We start from the raw sequence: 21822 nt of genomic DNA on the forward strand, positions 1-21822 counted from the left end.
TCGGGTACTGCCCGAGGGCCCCATGCTACTAGGGGGCCCCATCATGGTTGCCAGCCTCAGTAAAACCAGGAACAGTATGTAAAAATCTGTGTTTTAAAAAAAAAATCACAAGATTATAGCTGCCCCGCCTCTCCTGTACCTTTTCAGTGTGTGTATGTGTATTTTGTGTGTTTTCTGTGTGTATATATACTGTGGGCCGGATTCAGAAAAGAGATACGCCGGCGTATCTCTGAGTCCGGCCGTCGTATCTATGCGACTGATTCATAGAATCAGTTACGCATAGATCTCCCTAAGATCCGCCAGGTGTAAGTGACTTACACCGTCGGATCTTAGGCTGCAATTCCAGGCTGGCCGCTAGGTGGCGCTTCCGTATCTTTTACGCGACAAATATGCAAATGAGGAGTTACGCCGATTCAGAAACGAACGACCGCCCAGCGCTTTTTTTTTACGTCGTTTGCGTTTGCTTTTTCCGGCGTATAGTTACCCCTGCTATATGAGGCGTAGCTAATGTTAAGTATGGCCGTCGTTCCTGTGCCGAGTTTTGAATTTTTTACATTGTTTGCGTAAGTCGTTCGCGAATACGGATGGACGTAAATTACGTTCACGTCGAAAGCATGACGATTTGCCGACGTCATTTGGAGCATGCGCACTGGGATTAAGTCGCGGCCGGCCGGCCGACGCGCCTGATTTAAATGTTATACGCCCCCTACCCGCGGAATTTCAATTCCGCCGGGGGATTTACGTTACGCCGGCTCAACTTTACAGGCAAGTGCCCCCCCATACTGTGCCCTTTGTTTTGTTTAGTCTTCAATTTATGGCATGTTTTCTTATTGTTTAAAATCGATTTTATTGAAAGTACTAATATATATATGTTTAATCCTATCAACTATTTATACAGTACTTTAATTCTTGACAGTAGGGGTGTAAATTGGGGCTTGTAGGGGTCCCAGTGCATTACTTTACCCAGGGGCCCATGATGCCATTAAGACAGTCCTGCTTGGCACACAACACTGCTCTGTGTCACATCCACTGGTTGGGTCCCTGGCTTGGCACCTGCTGAAAGCTTTCCCTCTACCTCCGACCACAACAGGTTCTCCGGCTGGCAGAACCATCACTTCAACCCTGCGCTGATCTCTTGCTTCTGGATAGGCCCTCAGACAGCCTAGCAGCCAGATGCCCCCAGGATAGGTCTCAGGCTCTGGCCTAGAAGCCCGGAGCAGTACAACACACGTCCACCCAGACAGCCATCCAGGTGGCACAGAACCCTGATCACCTGACTCCACCCAAATAAATATGCACTCCCAGCAGGCCAAAGGACCCAAGAAAATCCCATTGGCTGAGACAACCCATCTATTCCTAATCTGTCCTTGCAATGCCCTTGTCTTATCTAATGTAACCAGATACCCCGCCATCTAGTGACAGAAGAGAGAAGTGCAGCAATTCTACAATTAGGGTGAAATCCTTTGACCTCCTTACAACTGGCCAAGGCAACTACCACCTGGCAACTAAATTTAACAGCATCCCTTCCCTGCCTAAACATCAGGGTGCTACACAATTGTTCTGAAAATGAACATTTTTGAATGAAATTCTACTGCCATCTGGCCAGCTTACCCGGATATAGCCTGGAGACATGTTTTACCAACTCTGGACTGCCCATAAGGAGGCAAATAATTTGCAGAGAAAAGGCAGCTGAAATACGTGCCCGACGAGAGCTGCATCTGCCCATGAATAGTTTTATTTACCCGTCCTCCTAATAACACGGGCGGACAGCTTCTATCCATCGCATATGGCCCTCACTGCCGCCCGCTTCCAGCATTTAAGGAATTCCCTTTAACCTCGCTCTCCATGCTGAGCCAGATGGCCATTGGGCCCCCCGGGGCCACTCCAACTGGCTGGTTTCTACATCCCCCCCCATCCTTGGCATACAGAGTGAGTTGTGTTTGTCATTTTTCTAGCCTCGGTACTCTATAAATAACTCCATCCATTTCTTGACAACTTGTCATGGTATCATGAATCCTTAACTATGTCAGTCCTGGAAGGAAGATTCCCCCCGCGTGCCGCCGATTGCCTGGTGCTCAGACTGGGGCAGGCAGGTAATTAGCCGTGTGCCTGCTCAGCGATTCCCTCTTATCCCCCCTCATCCTCCCACAGCTTTCTCCTTTATGAGATACGATTCAGAAATAAAAAAGATCAGCGACTGCCAGGAAAGTGAGCCTGAAATGGGCAGCTCATTCCTCCTTTTCACAGATCGGTATGAAAAAAATAAAATAACGGCGGCAATCACGGCTAAGTGCCGCTCTCGTGACAGCAGAGGGAACGTTCCCGAAGACGGCAATTTCACAGCAAAAAGCGAAAATATGATTAATATTCTGGTTGAAAGATATCAGAAAGTAAAATGGGATTTTTTTTTTTAACCCTTACCGCCGGCCCTTTAAGGGGGTCTCTAGCAGACCGTCTACCATGTTATCACCAGATGTCACAGTGGTCACCTGATTGGGAGCCCGTTCTACTGACTCCTGACCATAGATAGTGACTGGAAGCAGCTGGTGACACTGGGCCGGATTCAAGAAGCAATTGCGCCTGTGTAACCATAGGTAACACAGCGCAATTGCTTACTTGCCCCGGCGTAACGAGTGCTCCTGATTCAGGAACCTCGTTACGCCGACTGCAGCCTAAGATATGCGCGGCATAAGGCTCTTATGCCCGCATATCTTAGGCTGCATTCTTGCGGTGGACGCTAGGTGGCGTTCACGTTGTGCTCAGTGTATAGTATGCAAATTGCATACTAACACCGATTCACAACGTTGCGCGAGCCCTGCGTACGCAATTTACGTTGTTTACGTACGGCAGTTTTCGCGCAAGACTGCCCCTGCTATTAGCAGGGGCAGCCCATGTTACGCATACCCGTCGTTCCCGCGTTGCGAAATTCGAATTTTACGCACTTTGCGTAAGTGAATCGTGAATGGCGCTGGACGCCATTCACGTTCACTTTGAAGCAAATGACGTCCTTGCGACGTCATTTGCCGCAATGCATGTCGGGAAAGTTTCCCGACGGAGCATGCGCGCTACGATCGGCGCGGGAACGCGCCTAATTTAAATGATTCCCGCCCCCTACGGGATCATTTAAATTGCGTGCTCTAGCGCCGGGCATTTTGCTTCTGCTCTGTGAATCAAGGGCAGCAGAGCAAATTTGCGGGGGCGCAGGGCAAAAACGTTGCCCTGCGCCTCCGTAAATAATGGGCAATTCTACCTGAATCCGGCCCAGTGCGATCATAGTACTAGGGGCACCAAGTGAGCCAGTATTATTGAAAATAGAATATAACCATCTTTTGAAATTTGAATTCCAAATATAATATATTTTTAATTTGAATAGAATAGAATAAAATAGAAAGCCTATAGCTGTTTCTAATTTCAAATAGAATAAATTCAAGTTCGAATAGAATATAAAAGAATAGAATAGAAATTAAGACAATAGAATAGAAAAAAACTATAGAACAGAATGGAATATAACCATCTTTGAAAATTCGAATTTCAAATAGAATAAATTCAAATTCGAATAGAATAGCAAAGAATAGAATATAAAATAAAACAATAGAATAGAAAAAACTATAACAGAATGGAATACAAAGAATATAACCATCTTGCAAAATTCGAATTTCAAATAGAATAAATTAATTTTCGAATGGAATTTGACTTTGAATTGATTTGAATTTTCCAACTAAATAATATACCGTATTTATCGGCGTATACCGCGCACTTTTTTCCCCTTAAAATAAGGGGGAAATCGTGGGTGTGCGCGATATACGCCGATACCCGCTTTCCCGCGCTGTGTTTGAACACCGCCGCCGACATATACCGAGCGCAGTACACTCGGCCAGGCTCGGGTCCGCTCGCGGTCACGCCCTGTGCCGCCTCCTAGCCTTTATGCGAGAGGAGCCGAGCGTGGCCGAGCGCGCCCGAGTGTACTGCGTTCGGTATATGTCGGCGGCGTTCAAACACAGCGCGGGAAGCGGGGAGGACACCACCGGACGCCGGACAAGGCCGCCGATGGACGCCGGGCAACTGTAAGTATCTATATCTGTAAATTGTCAGTATTTTTTTTTTCCCTAGGATTCTCCTCTAGGTTTGGGGTGCACGCTATACGCCGGTGCGCGCTATATGGCGATAAATACGGTAATAATGAATAAAGCCTGATAGGGGTTCTTCCCTTTCCTCAATCTATCTGTAAGAAAATAAAAATACACTTCATACTCATTCGCCGTTTTCCATCTGTAAGGATTTTTCTTTCTACCAACCTGTGGAGTCCATCCTCCCATGACATAGAGCTTGTGGTTGAGGGTCACCACGGCATGGCACGCCAAAGGAAGCGGCAATGGCGACACACTTCTCCAGCTTTCGCTCTCCGCCAAGTACTTGTCCACGCAGTTGGTGACGACGTATCGGTTTTTGTGCTTCATCTGTCCTCCAATCAGGTAGAGGTCATTGTGAACAGAGCCGAGGGCGTACAACTCTCTGTACTCCGCGCCGCACAGCTTCTCCCAGCAGTAACTGCCTCGGTTGTGATACCTGAGCAATGAAAAGAATGTCACAGATGGGTATTTTTTATACAGGTATATATAACAATGGTAGCAGAGGATTGTTTTTATCGTTTTCAACTACACTATATTTCCAAAAGTATTGGGACACCTGCCTTTACACACACATGAACTTTAACCACTTCTAGACCGAAGGTGTTTTTCAGATTCGGCATTTACAAGACTAAAACAGTTTTTTTTGCTAGAAAATTACTTAAAACCCCCAAAAATTATATATTTTTTTTCTAACACCCTAGAGAATAAAATGGCGGTCATCGCAATACTTTTTGTCACACCGTATTTGCGCAGCGGTCTTACAAGCGCACTTTTTTTTGAAAAAAATCACTTTTTTGAATTAAAAAATAAGACAACAATAAATTTGGCCCAATTTTTTTATATATTGTGAAAGATAATGTTACGCTGAGTAAAATGATACCCAACATGTCACGCTTTAAAATTGCGCCCGCTCGTGGCATGGCGTCAAACTTTTACCCTTAAAAATCTCGATAGGCGACGTTTAAAAAATTCTATAGGTTGCATTTTAGAGCTACAGAGTAGCTCTCGGGCTATAATTATTGCTCTCGCTCTAACGATCGCGGCGATACCTCACTTGTGTGGTTTGAATACCGTTTTCATATGCGGGCTCTACTCGCGTATGCGTTCGCTTCTGCACGCGAGCTCGTCGGGACGGGGCGCTTTGAAAATTTTTTTTTGTTGTTTTCTTATTTATTTGTATTGATTTTATTATTTTTTACACTGAAATAAAAAAATAAAAAAAATTATCACTTTTATTCCTATTACAAGGAATGTAAACATCCCTTGTAATAGAAAAAAGCATGACAGGTCCTCTTAAATATGAGATCTGGGGTCAAAAAGACCTCAGATCTCATATTTAGACTTAAATGCAAGAAAAAAAAAAAGGAAAATGTGTCATTTAAAAAAATGACAACAAAAAAATTGTCTCTTTAAGAGGCTGGGCGGGACTGCCGTTTTGACGTCACTTCCGCCCAGCAAAGCTATGAGGACGGGTGGGGGCCATCTTGCCCTCACTCAAGTCCTCACACACCAGGCAGCAGCATCCGATCTCCTCCGCCGCTACCAAAGGCTCCGGTAAGCGACGGAGGGCGCGGAAGAGCGGCGGGAGGGGGGGGCCCTCTCCCGCCACCGATAACGGCGATCTCGCAACGAATCCGCCGCGGAGACCGCCGTTATCGTTTATCCGGCCGCCCACTGTAAAGATGGATACCTCAGTTGTGGCAGCAGCTGCTGCCGTTACCGAGATATCCATCTTTAAAAACAGGACGTACATATACAGTGGGCGGTCGGTAAGTGGTTAATGGCATCCCAGTCTTAGTCCGTAGGGTTCAATATTGAGTTGGCCCGCCCTTTGCAGCTATAACAGCTTCACCTCTTCTGGGAATCTCTCTCACCAGGACAGAATGTGGTTCTATTTCATATTTCATGTTCCAGTTCTTCCTTCAATCCACAAACATACCAATAGGCAACTGGCTTGCAAACAAAAATGGTCTGGGCATGTTTGTATGTCTGTTGTATGGACTGTGTGCTCCTCAGGGGTGGAGACTAGTTTAGTTTTTTTCTGTAATGCTCCTCTAATGAGGAAAGTGTAGGTAAACCCAAACCCAAAATGTAATATGTTTAACCCATTCCCACCCCGGGAACTCTTTAAACCAGGGGTCTCCAAAATTTCTAAACAGGGGGCCAATTTACTGTCCTTCAGACTTTCGGGGGGCTGGACTGTGGCCACTGTGGGTAGCCAACATTAGCAAGTAAAAAACAACACCCCATCTTTGGTGTCACTGGGAGGAGTTGTGCCTCATCGTTGGTATCAGTGGGAGGAGTTGTGCCCCATCGTTGGTATCAGTGGGAGGAGTTGTGCCCCATCGTTGGTGTCAGTGGGAGGAGTTGGGTCCCATCCTTGGTGTCAGTGGGAGGAGTTGTACCCCATCATTGGTGTCAGTGGGAGGAGTTGTGCCCCATCATTGGTGTCAGTAGGAGGAGCTGTGCCCCATTGTTGGTGCCAGTGGGAGGAGTTGTGCCCCGTCATTGACACCAGTGGGAGGAGTTGTACCCCATCATTGGCATCAGTGGGAGGAGCTGTGCCCCATCGTCGGTATCATTGGAAGGAATTGTCCCCCATTGATGGTGTCATTGGGAACAATTGTGCTCTTTCACTGGTCTCAGTGGAGAAGAACTATGCAACATTGTTGGTATCAGTGGATAAAATGGAGCCCCATGGGCTGGATAAAAGCAAGCCAAGGGCCACATCTGGCCCCTGAGCTGCAGTTTGGAGACCACTGCTCTAAACAGTTCTGAACGCCTGGGGGGGGGGGGGGGGGTCAGTAGGATCCATGATCGGTCGGTTCACACACATCACCCCCCTGTGGGTCATTCAGGTCACCAGCACAACCCCGATCGGTTGATGAGCCCCACACTTACCCATGGCCAGTGCTTCCTTCAGGGCAGCGGCTTCGTCCCCTGCATCTCCTTCGGCGGCCTCCATATCTCCTTCCTCCTCATTGTGGCCCAATAGAATCGCTTCTCCTTTTGGCCAATTGGGAAACGGGTCTCGGGACCCGCTTCCTCATTAGCCGGGGGGAGAATCAGTGTGACAATAGCGAATATTCAACCGCTACTGTCACACAACTGGGTGGGATTTCGGGCCCGGCGCTTTGCACCCCGAGCCCACCCTTTTTTTAAGCCTATTAGAGCCTCTGGCTCTTATCACGTGCTTAAAAAAAAACACCCTCCCATTGGAATCCATGTGTCCGGCGCCCTGCATGTAGATTAGGGGGCCGGGCACATGGATAGGTGGGCAGCGCCCCTGCTTCCCTAATGGACTGGTCACCACTGTTTGGGGTAATGCTAGAGAAAGTGGTGTATTATTTGCATTTTGGTAGTTTGATTTTTTATTTTTTTATCTGTGTTTGTTGTATTTTAATTGTGTGGATGGTTTATTGGAGTGATTTTTTATTAATTTTTTATGGGTGCTAATTGCTGTTATTGGTAATTTAGTTGTGTCTTGTTATGTTCATTGTTATGTTGTCTTTGCTGAGTGTTTGCTATAAAAATTTATATACGTACAATAAAATGAAGCCATCATTTATCCCCTGTATTTATATAGTGCTGACATTACACAAAGCATCAGCGAGCACATAGAAGAGCTCTCTTTTTATTTTCAACCAGGGAATAATTCAACAATGCAAACTGCTTTTGATATTTGCACCTGTTTTATGTCTTATTTTTATTATCCTCCATGCAATACGTCATCCAAACAGCAAAGCTCAAGATTGTATATTCCAGACATAACTAGACGTTCCTAATGTTTACAGTATGTATATGAGAAAGAAAATGTCCCCGTGTATAAGGACCGGTGTTCATGGGGTTCTGTCCCCAGCAGACTGCTTCTCTCCCCCCATCCCCCCATAGCTGATCATACAAGTAACAAATCGATCGAGCAATTGGGATTTCTATTTTGTTTTGTTGTTGAAATTGCAAAGCAGTCGCAGGCATAAAATAGCGGTCTTCACGGATCAAGTTGAGATCCAATATGTAAATCAGCTAGATACGCGAATTCACGAACGTACGCCCGGCCGACGCAGTACAAATACGCCGTTTACGTTAGGCTTTTCCCGGCGTAAAGTTACCCCTGCTATATAAGGAGTACATGAGGCATACCAATGTTAAGTATGGACGTCGTTCCCGCGTCGAATTTTGAAAATTTTACGTCGTTTGTGTAAGTCGTTCGCGAATAGGGCTGGGCGTCATTTACGTTCACGTCGAAAGCACTGGCTTCTTGCGGGTTAATTTGGAGCATGCGCACTGGGATACTTTCACGGACGGCGCATGCGCCGTTCGTAAAAAGCGTCATTTATGTGGGGTCACATAAAATGTACATAACACACGCCCACATCTATCACATTTGAATTAGGCGGGCTTACGCCGGCCTATTTACGCTACACCGCCGCAACTTTCGTTTGAGAATACGGCACTTGCCTGTAAAAGTTGAGGAGGCGTAACGTAAATAGGATACGTTACGCCCGCACAAAGATACGCGATTCTACGTGAATCCGGGCCTTTATTTCTTTGCGCTACAAACGAAAAATTACCAACAATTTTGAAAAAAAAAAAATAACTACCGTATTGCCGTACTGCCGAGTTTTTCAGCACATTTTTTTGTGCTGAAAATGCCCCCTCGGCTTATACTCAAGTCACCTTTTTGCGCCTGATCTCCCGGCCGTAGATCCCCTGGACCCCAAACCTGGCACACATATAGTCCCACTCTTCCTCTACAAGTGTGCAACGTTTGTTGTCTGGGGGACCTACGGCCGGGGAGCACCGATTTTTCAAATTCGGCACCCCTTCCATAGACTCCCATGTTAAACGTAAGTCTAGTCATGGACACAGTGAGGCACGGGCACAGTGAGGCATGGGCACAGTGAGGCACGGGCACAGTGAGGCATGCACATGGACACAGTGAGGCAAAGTGAGGCACAGTGAGGCATGCAGATGGAGACCCTAGGCTTATACTCGAGTCAATACGTTTTTCCCATTTTTTTGTGGTAATATTAGGTGCCTCGGCTTATACTCGGGTTGGCTTATACTCGAGTATATACTATATTTATTTTTTACATTCTGCTATAAAACACAACCAATAAATAAAATAAAAAAATCAAATTTCTTCATCAATTTAGGCTAATATGTATTCTGCTACATAGTTTTGGTAAAAAAAAAAAAAAACGAATGCCGCATACACATGATCGGAATTCCGCTCAAGCTTGGCTTGCATACACACGGTCACACAAAAGTTCTCTGAACCTTCGACCGTCAAGAACGCGGTGACGTACAACACTACGACGAGCCGAGAAGATTAAGTTCAATGCTTCTGAGCATGCGTCAAATTGTTTCCCAGCAAGAGTCGGAATTGCTACAGACAATCGGAATTTCTGATCGGAATTTTTTCCGTCGGAAAAATTGAGAACCAGCTGTCAATCTTTTGCTGGCGGAAATTCCAACAGCAAAAGTCCGATGGAGCCTACACACTGTCGGAATTTCGGTTCAAAAGCTCACATCGGACTTTTGCTTTTGGAATTTCCGATCGTGTGTACGGGGCAATTATTCTATCCAAAACAAGAAAAAGGGATTTGGCTTCAGATACACTTTAGGTATTTCGGTATTGTCATAACCCATAAGAAACCGACTGACCTGCAGAGCTCAACACGTCTTTCCTTCTGTCTGGCCAGTCTAACAGCCGTCGCTTCCCCGGCCAAAATGATCTCATTATTTTCTGTGACTACACCAGCAGAGACTAAGCCCAAAACTTCTCCTTGTTTCGGCGAAGGAATATAACAGATCTTCCCTGTCGTTGGAGCAAAACAGAAGCTGGAATCCCCGTAGTTTCCATATTTCGACCTGATGCCCGAGGCATTGTTGCCCAGACAAAGGAGAAGGTCTGTGGTCTCCATTCTATAGCGAAGGTTCAGAGAAACCTGGGTGGATTTTTCAATGGTCTCCAAGGCTTGTTCAACCATGTCGTAGCACTGAGCATTGCACAGAAGCACAGTGTTCCTCTTCCTGGCTTCTCGGAGAAAAGACGGGTTGACCAGTAGCAATCGAACTTGTTTCAAGAGATCTATAAGGTGCTCCGATCGTAGGTTTCTGTCATGGTTTACCCATCGTAGAACCAGATCCAAGATACTCTCTTCACGAGAAACGTTGAGGTCGTCGGACATGATCATGGTCATCAACTGATCAAAGCCAACCTCTAGTACCTCTTCGTGAAGGCCTACTTCAGAGAAGTGCTGGTATAAATATTTCTTGGACCTTGTCTCTAAGTCTTCTGCACTGATCTGCTTAGCAAAGTAATAAATCCCAATGCAGTTTGAGGCATCCATGTGGTCCATCATGTAATTCTGACACATCCGGAAAATGTCGTCCATCTGCATGAAGTAGGCGGCAGTGGCCACCCCTTGGACAGTAAGATTGTTTATGTAGAGTTGGGAGGTATACATGTATTCTAAGATGATCGAGACACTGGCAGCGGTGACATCGTGAAGGGGGACCTCAGTCTGGTTACATTCCACCAAGCCGCAGGTGAACATCGCCTTAAAATAGGGACTGAAGGAAGCCAACACGACCCGGTGGCATGGAAATCTGCGCCCCTCTGCCACCAGCACAATGTCGATGAGCTCGGAGGACTCGCGCATCCTGTTAATAAGTTCCAGGAGGTTATTGCCATGTTGCAGCTTCCTTTTATTGTCCAAGTCTGGCTCCATGATAGAGAGAAGACAATGCCTTTCTTGAGGGCAACTATATCAGAACTTTTCCAAAGGCGACGAATTAGATCCTATTAAAAATGTTCCAATACTGATGTATCCGGAAACAAGCTGAAAAAAAGGACATATATTACATTTTAAACAAACAATCCATCTTTTCCTTGTATCCCTTCCTTCCTCCCCTCACTACAAATATGACCGTATTTATCGGCGTATACCGCGCACTATTTTGCCCTGAAAATCAGGGCAAAATCGTGGGTGCGCAGTATACGCCGATACCCGCTTTCCCGCCACGAGTTTGAATACTGCGCCGGCATATACCGAGCGCAGTACACTCATGTATCTTCGGGCAGTCTCGGCGCCTCTCGCGCTGACGTCCTGAGCGTACAGGACGTCAGCGCGAGAGTTGCCGAGCCTGCCCGACGATACACGAGTGTACTGCGCTCGGTATATGTCGGCGCAGTAATCAAACTCGGCGCGGGAAACAAGCGGGGAGGACGCGAGGACGCCGCAGAAGGACGCCGGACGTGACGAAGAGGACACCCGAAGCCGCAGACGGACGCCGGACCCGACGAAGCCGCCGATGGACGCCGCGCAAGACACCAAAACTGTAAGTACAAAACATCTTTTTTCCACAGGAATTCGGGCACCTTTAGGGGTGTGCGCTATACGCGGGAGCGCGCAATACCCCGATAAATACCTAGTTTCATAATAGAAATCAAAGATAACGAGTCATTTCAGGTGCTATAAAATGCCCACCATGACCAGCTTCTGTAGCCTGGTCCTTAACCACTTCAATACCGGGCACTTACACACCTTCCTGCCCAAGCCAATTTTCAGCTTTCAGCGCTGTCAAAATTTGAATGACAATTGCGCGGTCATGCAACACTGTACCCAAACAAATTTTTTTCATTTTGTTCCCACAAATTGAGCTTTGTTTTGGTGGTAATTGATCACCTCTGCGATTTTTATTTTTTGCGCAACGAATAAAAAAAGACTGAAAAGTTTGAAAACAAAACGTTTTTATAAATAAATACGTTTTCTTCTTCAATGACGGGCACTGATATGGCTGCACTGACAGGCACTTATATGGCTGCACTGACGGGCACTGATAAGGCGGCACCGATAAGGCGGCACCAATGAGGTGGCACTGATGATGGGCACTGATAGGCGGCAATGGTTTGCGGCACTGATGGGCACTCATAGGCAGCACTGATGGGTACTTATGGGTGGCACTGATGGGTACATATGGGTGGCACTGATAGGTGGCACAGATGGGCACTAATAGGTGGGCACTGATGGGCACTGATAAGTGGCACTGAGAAACACTGATGAGTGGCACTGATTACTGGTGGGTGGCATTGCTGGGCATCACTGTTTTTACTACTTCCCTATTATGGTGCCAGTCAGTGCCCATTTGTGGGCACTGATTGGCATATGTATGGCATGTTTTGGAATATGCGGATGGCCATGGGGGATGTACCTGGCCATCCACATGTTGAAGGCTTCCCTGGTGGTCCTGGCGGTATCCCTGGTGGTCCAGTGTGGTCATCTGAGGGGGGGCTGTGCTGATGAACAATCAGCGTGAACACAGATCGGCTCTCCTCTACTCGCGTCTGCTTCCCCCTCTTCGGGACCAATGTCCCTTGCACACAGGGCCGCCATCAGGGGGGTACAGGCATTACACCTGTTAAGAGACCGATGGTCCCCAGCAGGGGCGTAACTAAAAATCTCAGGGCCCCATAGCCAAATGTTGTATGGCCCCCCTCCCCCCCAGCTGCCCTAGTGTCAATGTAGCGTTGCCTGAGCCCCATACAGCCTCACCTGTGCAGAGGAAGAGGCAAGCTGGCCAGATCAGCAGAGAGCGGGATTGCCCGCTGTAATAGCTTTCATTTGGATTTCCAGTCTTCCTGGGGCTCATTGTCACATAGCCCCACCTCTTGGCCCAACTCCTTTGATGACATCACATGTCCCGCATTGGACCGGCGTTCTGTCTATCAAAGGCGCCGAGCCAAGAGGTGGAGCTATGTGACGTGAGCCCCGGGAACACTGGAAGTTCTAATGAAAGCTATTACAGCGGGCAATTCCGCTCTCTGCCGATACGGACAGCTCGCCTCTTTCTTTCCTCTCTCTTTCCCTGGCTGGGAGACCATGCTGGCAGTGTTCTCATCCTCACCGGGCCCCCCTTTATCCTCACTCGGCTGCGGGCCCCATAGCACCTGCGTGGGTCGCTATGGTGGTAGTTCTGCCACTGGTCCCCAGGGGCCTGGCTGGCCCCCCGCCCGTTTTTTATTTTATTTATTTATTTATTATTTGCATTACACCTGTAAGGGGCCCAATGGTCCTCAGGGCCCCTTAGGCCCCGTACACACGGTCGGTTTGGTCCGATGAGAATGAACCAAAGTTCATTTTCATCGGACCAAACCGACCGTGTGTATAGGCCATCGGTCTGGTTTCCTTCGGTCCAAAATTTCTAAACATGCTTCAAAACCGAACCGATGGACCGCTGCCCCATCGGACCAAACCGATGGTTAGTACAGAAAAGCATCGGTTCAAAACCCGCGCATGCTCAGAATCAAGTCGACGCATGCTTGGAAGCATTGAACTTCGTTTTTTTCAGCACGTCGTTGTGTTTTACGTCACCGCGTTCTGACCCGATCGGATTTTGATCTGATAGTGTGTACACACATCAGACCATCAGGCCACTTCAGCGGTGAACTGATGAAAACGGTCCGTCGGACCATTCTCATCGGTTTTGTCCGACCGTGTGTACGGGGCCTTACAGGCCCGGCCGGCCCCCCTCCCGTTTTTTTTTTTGATTGTTTTTTTAAGGGGCCCGATGTTCCCCAGGGTACCCCCCTGCTTATTATCTCGTGTCAGGAGAGAAGAGATCATACTTGTTTTTTTTTCGTCAGCCCCCCCTCCCCCCGTTCTCTGCTCCAGGGGGGTCCTGCCTAAAGCTGTGTAAGGGGCCTCAAATTTGTGATGGCTGCCCTGCTTGCACATAAGCCGGTGATCGGCTGTGAGGAGAAAAAAATATGTTTACCGAGCTTTTGTTTACATCACGTGATCAGCTGTCATTGGCTGACAGCTGATCCCGGCCCCTTACTTGGGGCCAAGTCTCAGTGACTCGGTGATCACAGCCCTGCAGGGGGCGCGCGGGGAGCGAGAAAAGGGAAGGACGTCTAATGATGGCCTCCGGGAGATTAGGGCCGTAATTCTGCTACAGCGCGAATGCCAAGTGGTTAAGCAGTAGTATGATGGGCTACAAGGAAAATCCTGAGCAGGTATTTAATGTCATATTTGTAGGTTCAACCAGATTTTAGTTTCTGAAAGTTAGAAGTAAGAACAAACTAATTTTGAAGGGAAAACTGCCGACACGTTAATATGGAAACAGCCTAATAAACCTTTTTTAAAACAGTTTTCAACACTTAACTAAGTCCCAGGAGTCTTGATTATTTTCTCCTCTTGTTTCTGCTTTTCTAAAGTGCATCCGGGCGGATCCTGCAGAAATGTTTTCCTCTCTTCTTTCATGTCATCAGAGCTTTAATGCCGATTGTACGTCTCATAAGTTCAATTTAAAGAACCCTCAGGGCCTTCCTCCCCAAGTTTGTACAGAAATGTGGAGAGATGGACATCTCACTAGCTGAGTTAAAGAGACCCTTTATAATAAAGGGGCACAAGGGGCATTTACCTTAGAAGAGGGGATGGAGCTTGGATTGTGATGGGGTAAGGGAATTGAGGTCAACCAATTGAACCTTGATAATAACTTTGGTCTAATTAAGAAAGATAAAACATAGAGGTGCTATAGCCTGCAGAGCCGATCGGGACGCTAAAATCCCACAAGGTGGGTGGATATACAGCGGGGAAAATAATTATTTGATCGCCTGCAGATGTTGTAAGTTTGCCCACTTACAAAGGAATGAAGGGTCTATAATTTTTATCATAGGTGTATTTTAAATGTTAACCACTTAATCACCGCCCCATAGCCGAATTACGGCTACAAGGCGGTTCCCTAACTCTGGGAGGACGTCCATGGACGTCCTCCCAGAATCGCGCTCCCGCGCATCACGGATCGCGATAAATTGCCGCTGATAGCGGCCGTTTACCACGTGATCGCTCCGTCCAATGACGGAGCGATCACATGTAAACAAACCGGCGTCATTTGATGACGCCGGTTCCACCCTCCTCTCTCTGTACCGATCGGTACAGTGTGAGAGGAGAGCCGGTGTCAGCAGCGCTGCGGGCTGGATCTGTGACTATTGCAGTCACAAATCCAGCCATCCCTGCTCAGCCATCCCTGCAATACCCTGTGCAATACTCTGCAATACCCCCTGCGCAGTACTCTGCAATACCCCTGCGCAATACTCTGCAATACCCCCAGCGCAGTACTCTGCAATACCCCTGCGCAATACTCTGCAATACCCCTGCGCAATACTCCGCAATACCCCCTGCGCAGTACTCTGTAATACCCGCTGCACAATACTCTGCAATACCCCCGCACAATACTCTGCAATACCCCCGCGCAATACTCTGCAATACCCCCTGTGCAATACTCTGCAATACCACGCACAATACTCTGCAATACCCCCTGCGCAGTACTCTGTAATACCCGCTGCACAATACTCTGCAATACCTATAGCGCAAAAAATAAAAAACGATGATTAAATACCACCAAAAGAAAGCTCCATTTGTGGGAAAAAAAGGACAAAAATTTAATTTGGGTACAGTGTTGTATGTCTGAGTAATTGTCATTCAAAATGTGAGAGCACCGAAGGCTGAAAATTGGTCTGGTTATTAAGGGGGTTTAAGTGCCCAGTGGTCAAGTGGTTAAAGACAGAGGGCCATATTCTTGTACTTTATAGGCGGGCGGCGCGTAAGCCATTTACACTACGCGGCCCCAACCTACAGGAGCAAGTGCTGTATTCCCCAAACACTTGCTCCGTAGTTTGGGGCGGCGTAGTGTAATTGGCCCGGCGCATCCCCCCGCATAAATCCAAGGGGGCGGCTTGTATTTAAATTAAGCGCGCCCCCGATTCGAACGAACTGCGCATGCGCCGGGCTTAAAATAGCCCAGTGCGCATGCTCCAGTTCTCGGCGGAAAACGTCAATGACGCCGACGTGTGCGTCATTGACGTAAAGTTGTATTCACGAACGACTTAGGGAAACGACGTACCCGACGGGAAAAGACGACGCGGACCCGACGCCATACTTAACATGGCCTACGTGGGACTGGCGTAAGGTTACCCCTCATATAGCAGGGGTAACCTTATGCTTACGCAAACGACTTTAGCGACGGTTACGCGACGCGAATTTGTTCGGGAATCGGCGTATCTGGCTCATTTGCATAAACAAATGAGTCCTGAACGTAAACGTCACCTAGCGGCCGGCTGGGTAATTACATTTAAGATCCGACAGTGTAAGTGACTTACACATGTCGGATCCTAAGCGGATCTATGCGAAAATGATTCTAAGAATCACTCGCATAGATACGCGGGCCAAAAAAGAGAGATACGACGGAGTATCCTGAGATACTCCGTCGTAACTATACTCAGAATATGGCCCAGAATATCAACCAAAAATCCAGAAAGATTGTCTACAGTATGCCTGTAAAGTGGCACATTTTTCCTGTGTTTAGAACCACTTTAAAGCTGACATGAGATTTTTTGGATTGGGTTTACTTTTTTGCTGGTTTAATCATCAAATGTCCAGAAGTGGCCAGAAAATGAAAATAAAAGATGAAAAAAATTATCTAAATAGTGAAATGTAATGACCCCCTCTAGCAATGCCACCCTTGGTTGCCCATGGGTGCCTGATGTCATACCTACCTTGGTAATAATTCTATGTAGAGCCATTGTTTCCAACTTCTCAGTCCCTCGGGGGGCATGAGGATGGACTGCTCTGTTGGCACTTCACGCTATCTCAAACAATCTCTCATCTTTTTCACAAATTGGCAAGCTCTCAGCACTTTTCAGGCTCGGAAGTCATATTACTTTGGCTTTTTGTAATTGAAATAACAGAGATTAGTTAATAAAATATGATAGGGCTGTGCCCCGGGGCGGAATGGTTAATTCACCATCGCTACATCTCTAATTATGTTCCAGAACTCGAGTCGAGACTTAATTGCAGGCCAATTATGTACAGTCTCTTCAAGTGAAGTCTTGGTAAGTGATGTCTGAGATAAAACGCCTGTTGGGGACATTTCTTCTCATTTTCAGGACTTCTATGGGATTCACTTTTTTTTAATTATTTTAAAGACGTTGAAGGATGAAAAGTTTTGGGCTGAACTTGGGCTTGAAGGAGTTTCTGCTAAACCTCCCTGGAGAGTCAAGCTGGACTTGAAGCTTGCGAAAACGAAAGGTTGGTGGAGGGCCAAACTCAAAGGCAAGTGTAACCAAGTGTGTGGTCTCCAGTAATACAGGGCAGCTCATTAACATAGGGGTCTTCCCAAGGGTCCCCTAAGTGGTGCAAAGAAGATACAATGGAAGAGAGTGCTACAAGTTTTTAGTAAGTCTAGTATACGTTTATCAGTCTTGATTTCGGGGCCCACAATTCATATGGGCTTGTATAAAAAATAGAACGCGTTTCGGCACCTCACGACCTCCCTTAATCAGGGATTGTGTACTGGCAGTAATAGAAGAAATACTGGACAGAAACAAGTCTAGGATTAGCATACCTGCACTGTCTTGTATGCTAATCCCAGGCCTCCTTCCACACATTGCTATTGCCTAGTGAGACAGCCCATTCTAGAGATGGGTCCATAGGCATAGGTGCCTGTTTTAACTTACAGTTGTGCTCAAAAGATTGCATACCCTGGCAGAAATTGAGACATCTTGCCATTTAAATTGAAAATATGACCAATTATGCCAAAAAACTGTCTGGTATTCAAGGATAGTGATCACACATACAGCGTCGTCACTAAAGGTGACACTGTATGCCGAGGCAGCTCTCCGCGGAACGCGTTATGTGCCAATCCGAACAGGTCGACCCGTTCGGATCACGGATCGGTCACCCCTACCAACAATGGGGTGCCATTCCTCCCACTGACACCAACTAGGGGACACTATTCTGCCAACTGATACCAACAATGGGGTGCCATTTCTCCCACTGACTCCAACAATGGGACACTATTCTGCCAACTTATACCAACAATGGGGTGCCATTTCTCCCACTGACTCCAACAATGTGACACTATTCTGCCAACTGACACCAACAATGGGGTGCCATTTCTCCCACTGACTCCAATAATGGGACACTATTCTGCCAACTGACACCAACAACGGGGTGCCATTTCTCCCACTGACACCAACAAGGGGACACTATTCTGCCAACTGACACCAACAGTGGGGTGCCATTTCTCCCACTGACACCAACAATGGGACATTATTCTGCCAACTGACACCAACAATGGGGTGCCATTTCCCCCACTGACACCAACAATGGGACACTATTCTGCCAACTGATACCAACAATGGGGTGCCATTTATCCCACTGACAACAACAAGGGCACACTATTCTGCCAACTGACACCAACAGTGGGGTGCCATTTCTCCCACTGACACTAACAATGGGACACTATTCCTGCCCCTAATACCAAATATGGCGATGTTTACTCCCACTGACTACAATCTGCCCCCCCCCCCCCTCTAAAGACCAAAAGACAATAAACTGGCCTCTTGTTTGGAAAGTTTGGATACCCCTGTTCTAGAGTGAAAGCACTGCCAAGTATGGATTTCACCTTAAATCACCAGAATAAAATAAAGGAAAAAAATTGAAAAAATGAAACAAAGTGCACCACATCTGTGTTATGAATATTTATCTGACCTCAGCCAATCCCTGGGAGGGGGCACTCAGGTGTGGTTGGGGAAAAGGTAAATAGGGGTGTCTGTTCAGAGCTCACTCTCCCCTAGGGCCTCTACCCCTGGAAGGTCTCAGCATGTACATTTATCAGAGGACAAGTGGTTAATATATAAAAGTAAGAGCTGACCGTTATAAGCTCCTCCACCAATATTACATATGTGGTTTTCCCCCGACCCATCTCAACAGCGACTTTTGTCGGACAGCTTGGCCCGTTACAAGAAGTGAAAGAATGAGTCTGCTGACAAGATCAATGGGTAATAAAACAAAAAACAGCTGCCAACTGACTGCATCTTATATGTAAATGTTATTTTTTGCCCAGAGTTATCCTTCAAGCAGTCTGAACTGAATGCGGCGTGAAATTTAAGGCGGCAATACAGAGCATTTAATTATTCACTCGAGTGATAGCTGCAAGGTTTAGTTATTAACAGGTTACCCCAGTCTAGCAGATGCGATTCCCAATCCCAAGCTGTGCATTGTTTATCCCTATGTGTGTGCAGAGGACAAGCTGGATCTACCTGTGTTGTCACCATGGGAAAAGGGCGTCTTTTTGGGGGCTGAAGTGGATCAGTCGCGCTCCTGTGGTTGCTGATATGGAAGCCAACCTCAGCCAAACCGGGGATATAAATAGAGTGACAGGGGAGGGGACCCGCTTGTGTCACCCGTCCCATATAATTCTCCACCTGACACTGAAGACATCTGAGAACTCTCATAACAACCTCAACAAATACGAAAACTTCATCAGATCGGGTCTACAGGACGATGAATTCCACGCACAAGGGGCCAGATTCACAAAGAGTTACGCCGGCGTATCAGTAGATACACCGAAGTAACTTGCAACCTAAGCCCGTCGCATGTTTAAGTGTATGCTCAAACTGAGATACACTTAAACCTACCTAAGATACGACGGCCTGCGCCGTCGTATCTTAGGGTGCAATATTTCCGCTGGCCGCTAGGTGGCGCTTCCATTGAGTTCGGCGTAAAATATGCAAATTAGTAGATACGCCGATTCACGAACGTACGCTTGCCCGTCGCAGTAAAGATACGCTGTTTCCGTAAGAGCTATGCCTGCGTAAAGATAAAGCTGCCCCCTAGGTGGCGTATCCTATGTTAAGTATGGCCGTCGTTCCCACGTTGACATTTTGAAATTTTACGTCGTTTGCGTAGGTCGTCCGTGAATGGGGCTGGACGCCATTTACGTCCACGTCAAAACCAATGACGTCCTTGCGACGTCATTTAGAGCAATGCACGGCGGGAAATTTAGGGACGGCGCATGCGCAGTTCGTTCGGCACGGGGACGCGCTTCATTTAAATGAAACACGCCCCCTACTCGCCGCATTTGAATTCCGCGCCGTTACGCCGCGAGAGATACACTACGCCGCCGTAACTTACGGCGCAAATTCTTTCTGGATTCAAACCAAAGCCGGGTAAGTTACGGCGGCGTAGCGTATATCAGATACGCTGCGCAGGTGCAGATCTATCTGGATCTGCCCCACGGTGTCTGGTGATTCATTAATACTACTTCAGCCCCGGAGGATTTGGCTGCCCAATGACCGGGCCACTTTTTGCGATTCGGCACTGCGTTGCTTTAACTGACAATTGCGCGGTCGTGCATCCTTCTTTTCCCACAAATAGAGCTTTCTTTTGGTGGTATTTGATCACCTCTGCGGTTTTTATTTTTTGGACTATAAACAAAAAAAGAGTGACAATTTTGAAAAAAAATTTTGTTATTTTTTGCTATAATAAATATATGTAATATTGGTGGAGGAGCTTATAACGGTCAGCTCTTACTTTTATATATTAACCACTGGACCTCCGAAAGATTTAACCCCCCTTCCTGACCAGGCCCCTTTTTTGCGATACGGCACTGCATTACTGGGGTTCAGTAACCGGGTTCACACTATTGTGAATTGGATGCGGGATCCCTGCATCCAATTTGGCAGGAGAATGTGATCGGCTCTCTATGGAGGCGGTGCAAATTTGCACAGGAGCCCTGTGCGTTTTGTGGTCTGTTTCAGGTCCGAATTCAGCCCAACATTCAGGCTGAAATCAGACCTGAAACAGTGAACCAGTACGCACCAGACCCTTGGGGGCGACGCTGTACCCAAATGAAATGTACCATATATACTCAAGTATAAGCCAACCCGAATATAAGTCGAGGCACCTAATTTTACCACAAAAAAAAATGAAAACTTATTGACTCGAGTATAACCCTAGGGTGTCCATGTGCATGCCTCACTGTGCCCATGCTTCACTGTGCCTCACTATGCCTCACTGTGCCTCACTGTGCCCATGACTAGATTGTGCCCAAAACGAAGATACGACACGCCAAATTTGAAATTACGCGGCGTATCAAGAGAAACGCCGGCGTAATTTCTTTGAGGATCTGCCCCAGTGTCTGCTGGGAAACGCCTGTCACGGAAGGGACCAGGGGGAAGCCGTGACTTTTAAACAATGGACGCTCGCAGCCCTTCAGGTACACTGCCTCGAGTATAAGCCGAGGGGGGTATTTTTAGCCCTAAAAAAAGGCTGAAAAACTCGGCTTATACTCGAGTATATACGGTAGGTTTTTTTTTCAACAATATAACAATATTACACAAACATAAAAACTTTTCCCACAACTACCCCCCCCCCCCCCCCCCCATCACATCTACAAAGGTCCTCTTTAATAATCCTTTTCATTCCAAAAAGAAGGATTAGCAGAATGATAAATGAAGGAACAGTTTATAGAACGGCCCTTTTAGCCACGGCGCTGAAATATAAACTACGCCAGATTCCTAAATCAGGTTTATTTTTCCCGTCCGATGTTTCATAAACACGCGCGGCACTTTGGCAGAAAGTTCGTTTTTAGACTCAACAAAGTCACAACCTTCTAACAATTGCATTAAAAAAAAAAAAAAATTGCTTAAAGTTACAAGAGTTCAATCACACAGTGCCTTGAAAAAGTATTCATACCCCTTGAAATTTTCCACATTTTGTCATGTTACAACTAAAAACCTAAGGGCTAGATTCACAGAAGAGATACGACGGAGTATCTCCTGATACGCCGTCGTATCTCTGTGATCCGCCCGTCCTAACTATGCGACTGATTCAGAGAA

The 21822-nt window shown here is 47.0% G+C and overlaps 1 protein-coding gene across 1 annotated transcript in view; it reads right to left on the minus strand.

Moving 5' to 3' along the window:
• KBTBD12 (kelch repeat and BTB domain containing 12) overlaps nucleotides 1–19330 on the minus strand; it is a 78329-nt gene extending 58999 nt beyond the window's left edge. The window contains exons 1-3 of the mRNA XM_040358972.1: nucleotides 19243–19330; nucleotides 9798–10978; nucleotides 4296–4566 (exon numbers count right to left, since the gene is read on the minus strand). Coding sequence (XP_040214906.1) covers nucleotides 4296–4566; nucleotides 9798–10867 — 1341 coding nt within the window. The 5' untranslated portion in view covers nucleotides 10868–10978; nucleotides 19243–19330. The remainder of the gene's footprint in view (nucleotides 1–4295; nucleotides 4567–9797; nucleotides 10979–19242) is intronic.
• Between the last annotated feature and the right edge of the window lie 2492 nt (nucleotides 19331–21822).

The sequence above is a fragment of the Rana temporaria genome, chromosome 7 (genome assembly GCF_905171775.1).
Source record: "Rana temporaria chromosome 7, aRanTem1.1, whole genome shotgun sequence".
Taxonomy (NCBI): Eukaryota; Metazoa; Chordata; class Amphibia; order Anura; family Ranidae; genus Rana; species Rana temporaria.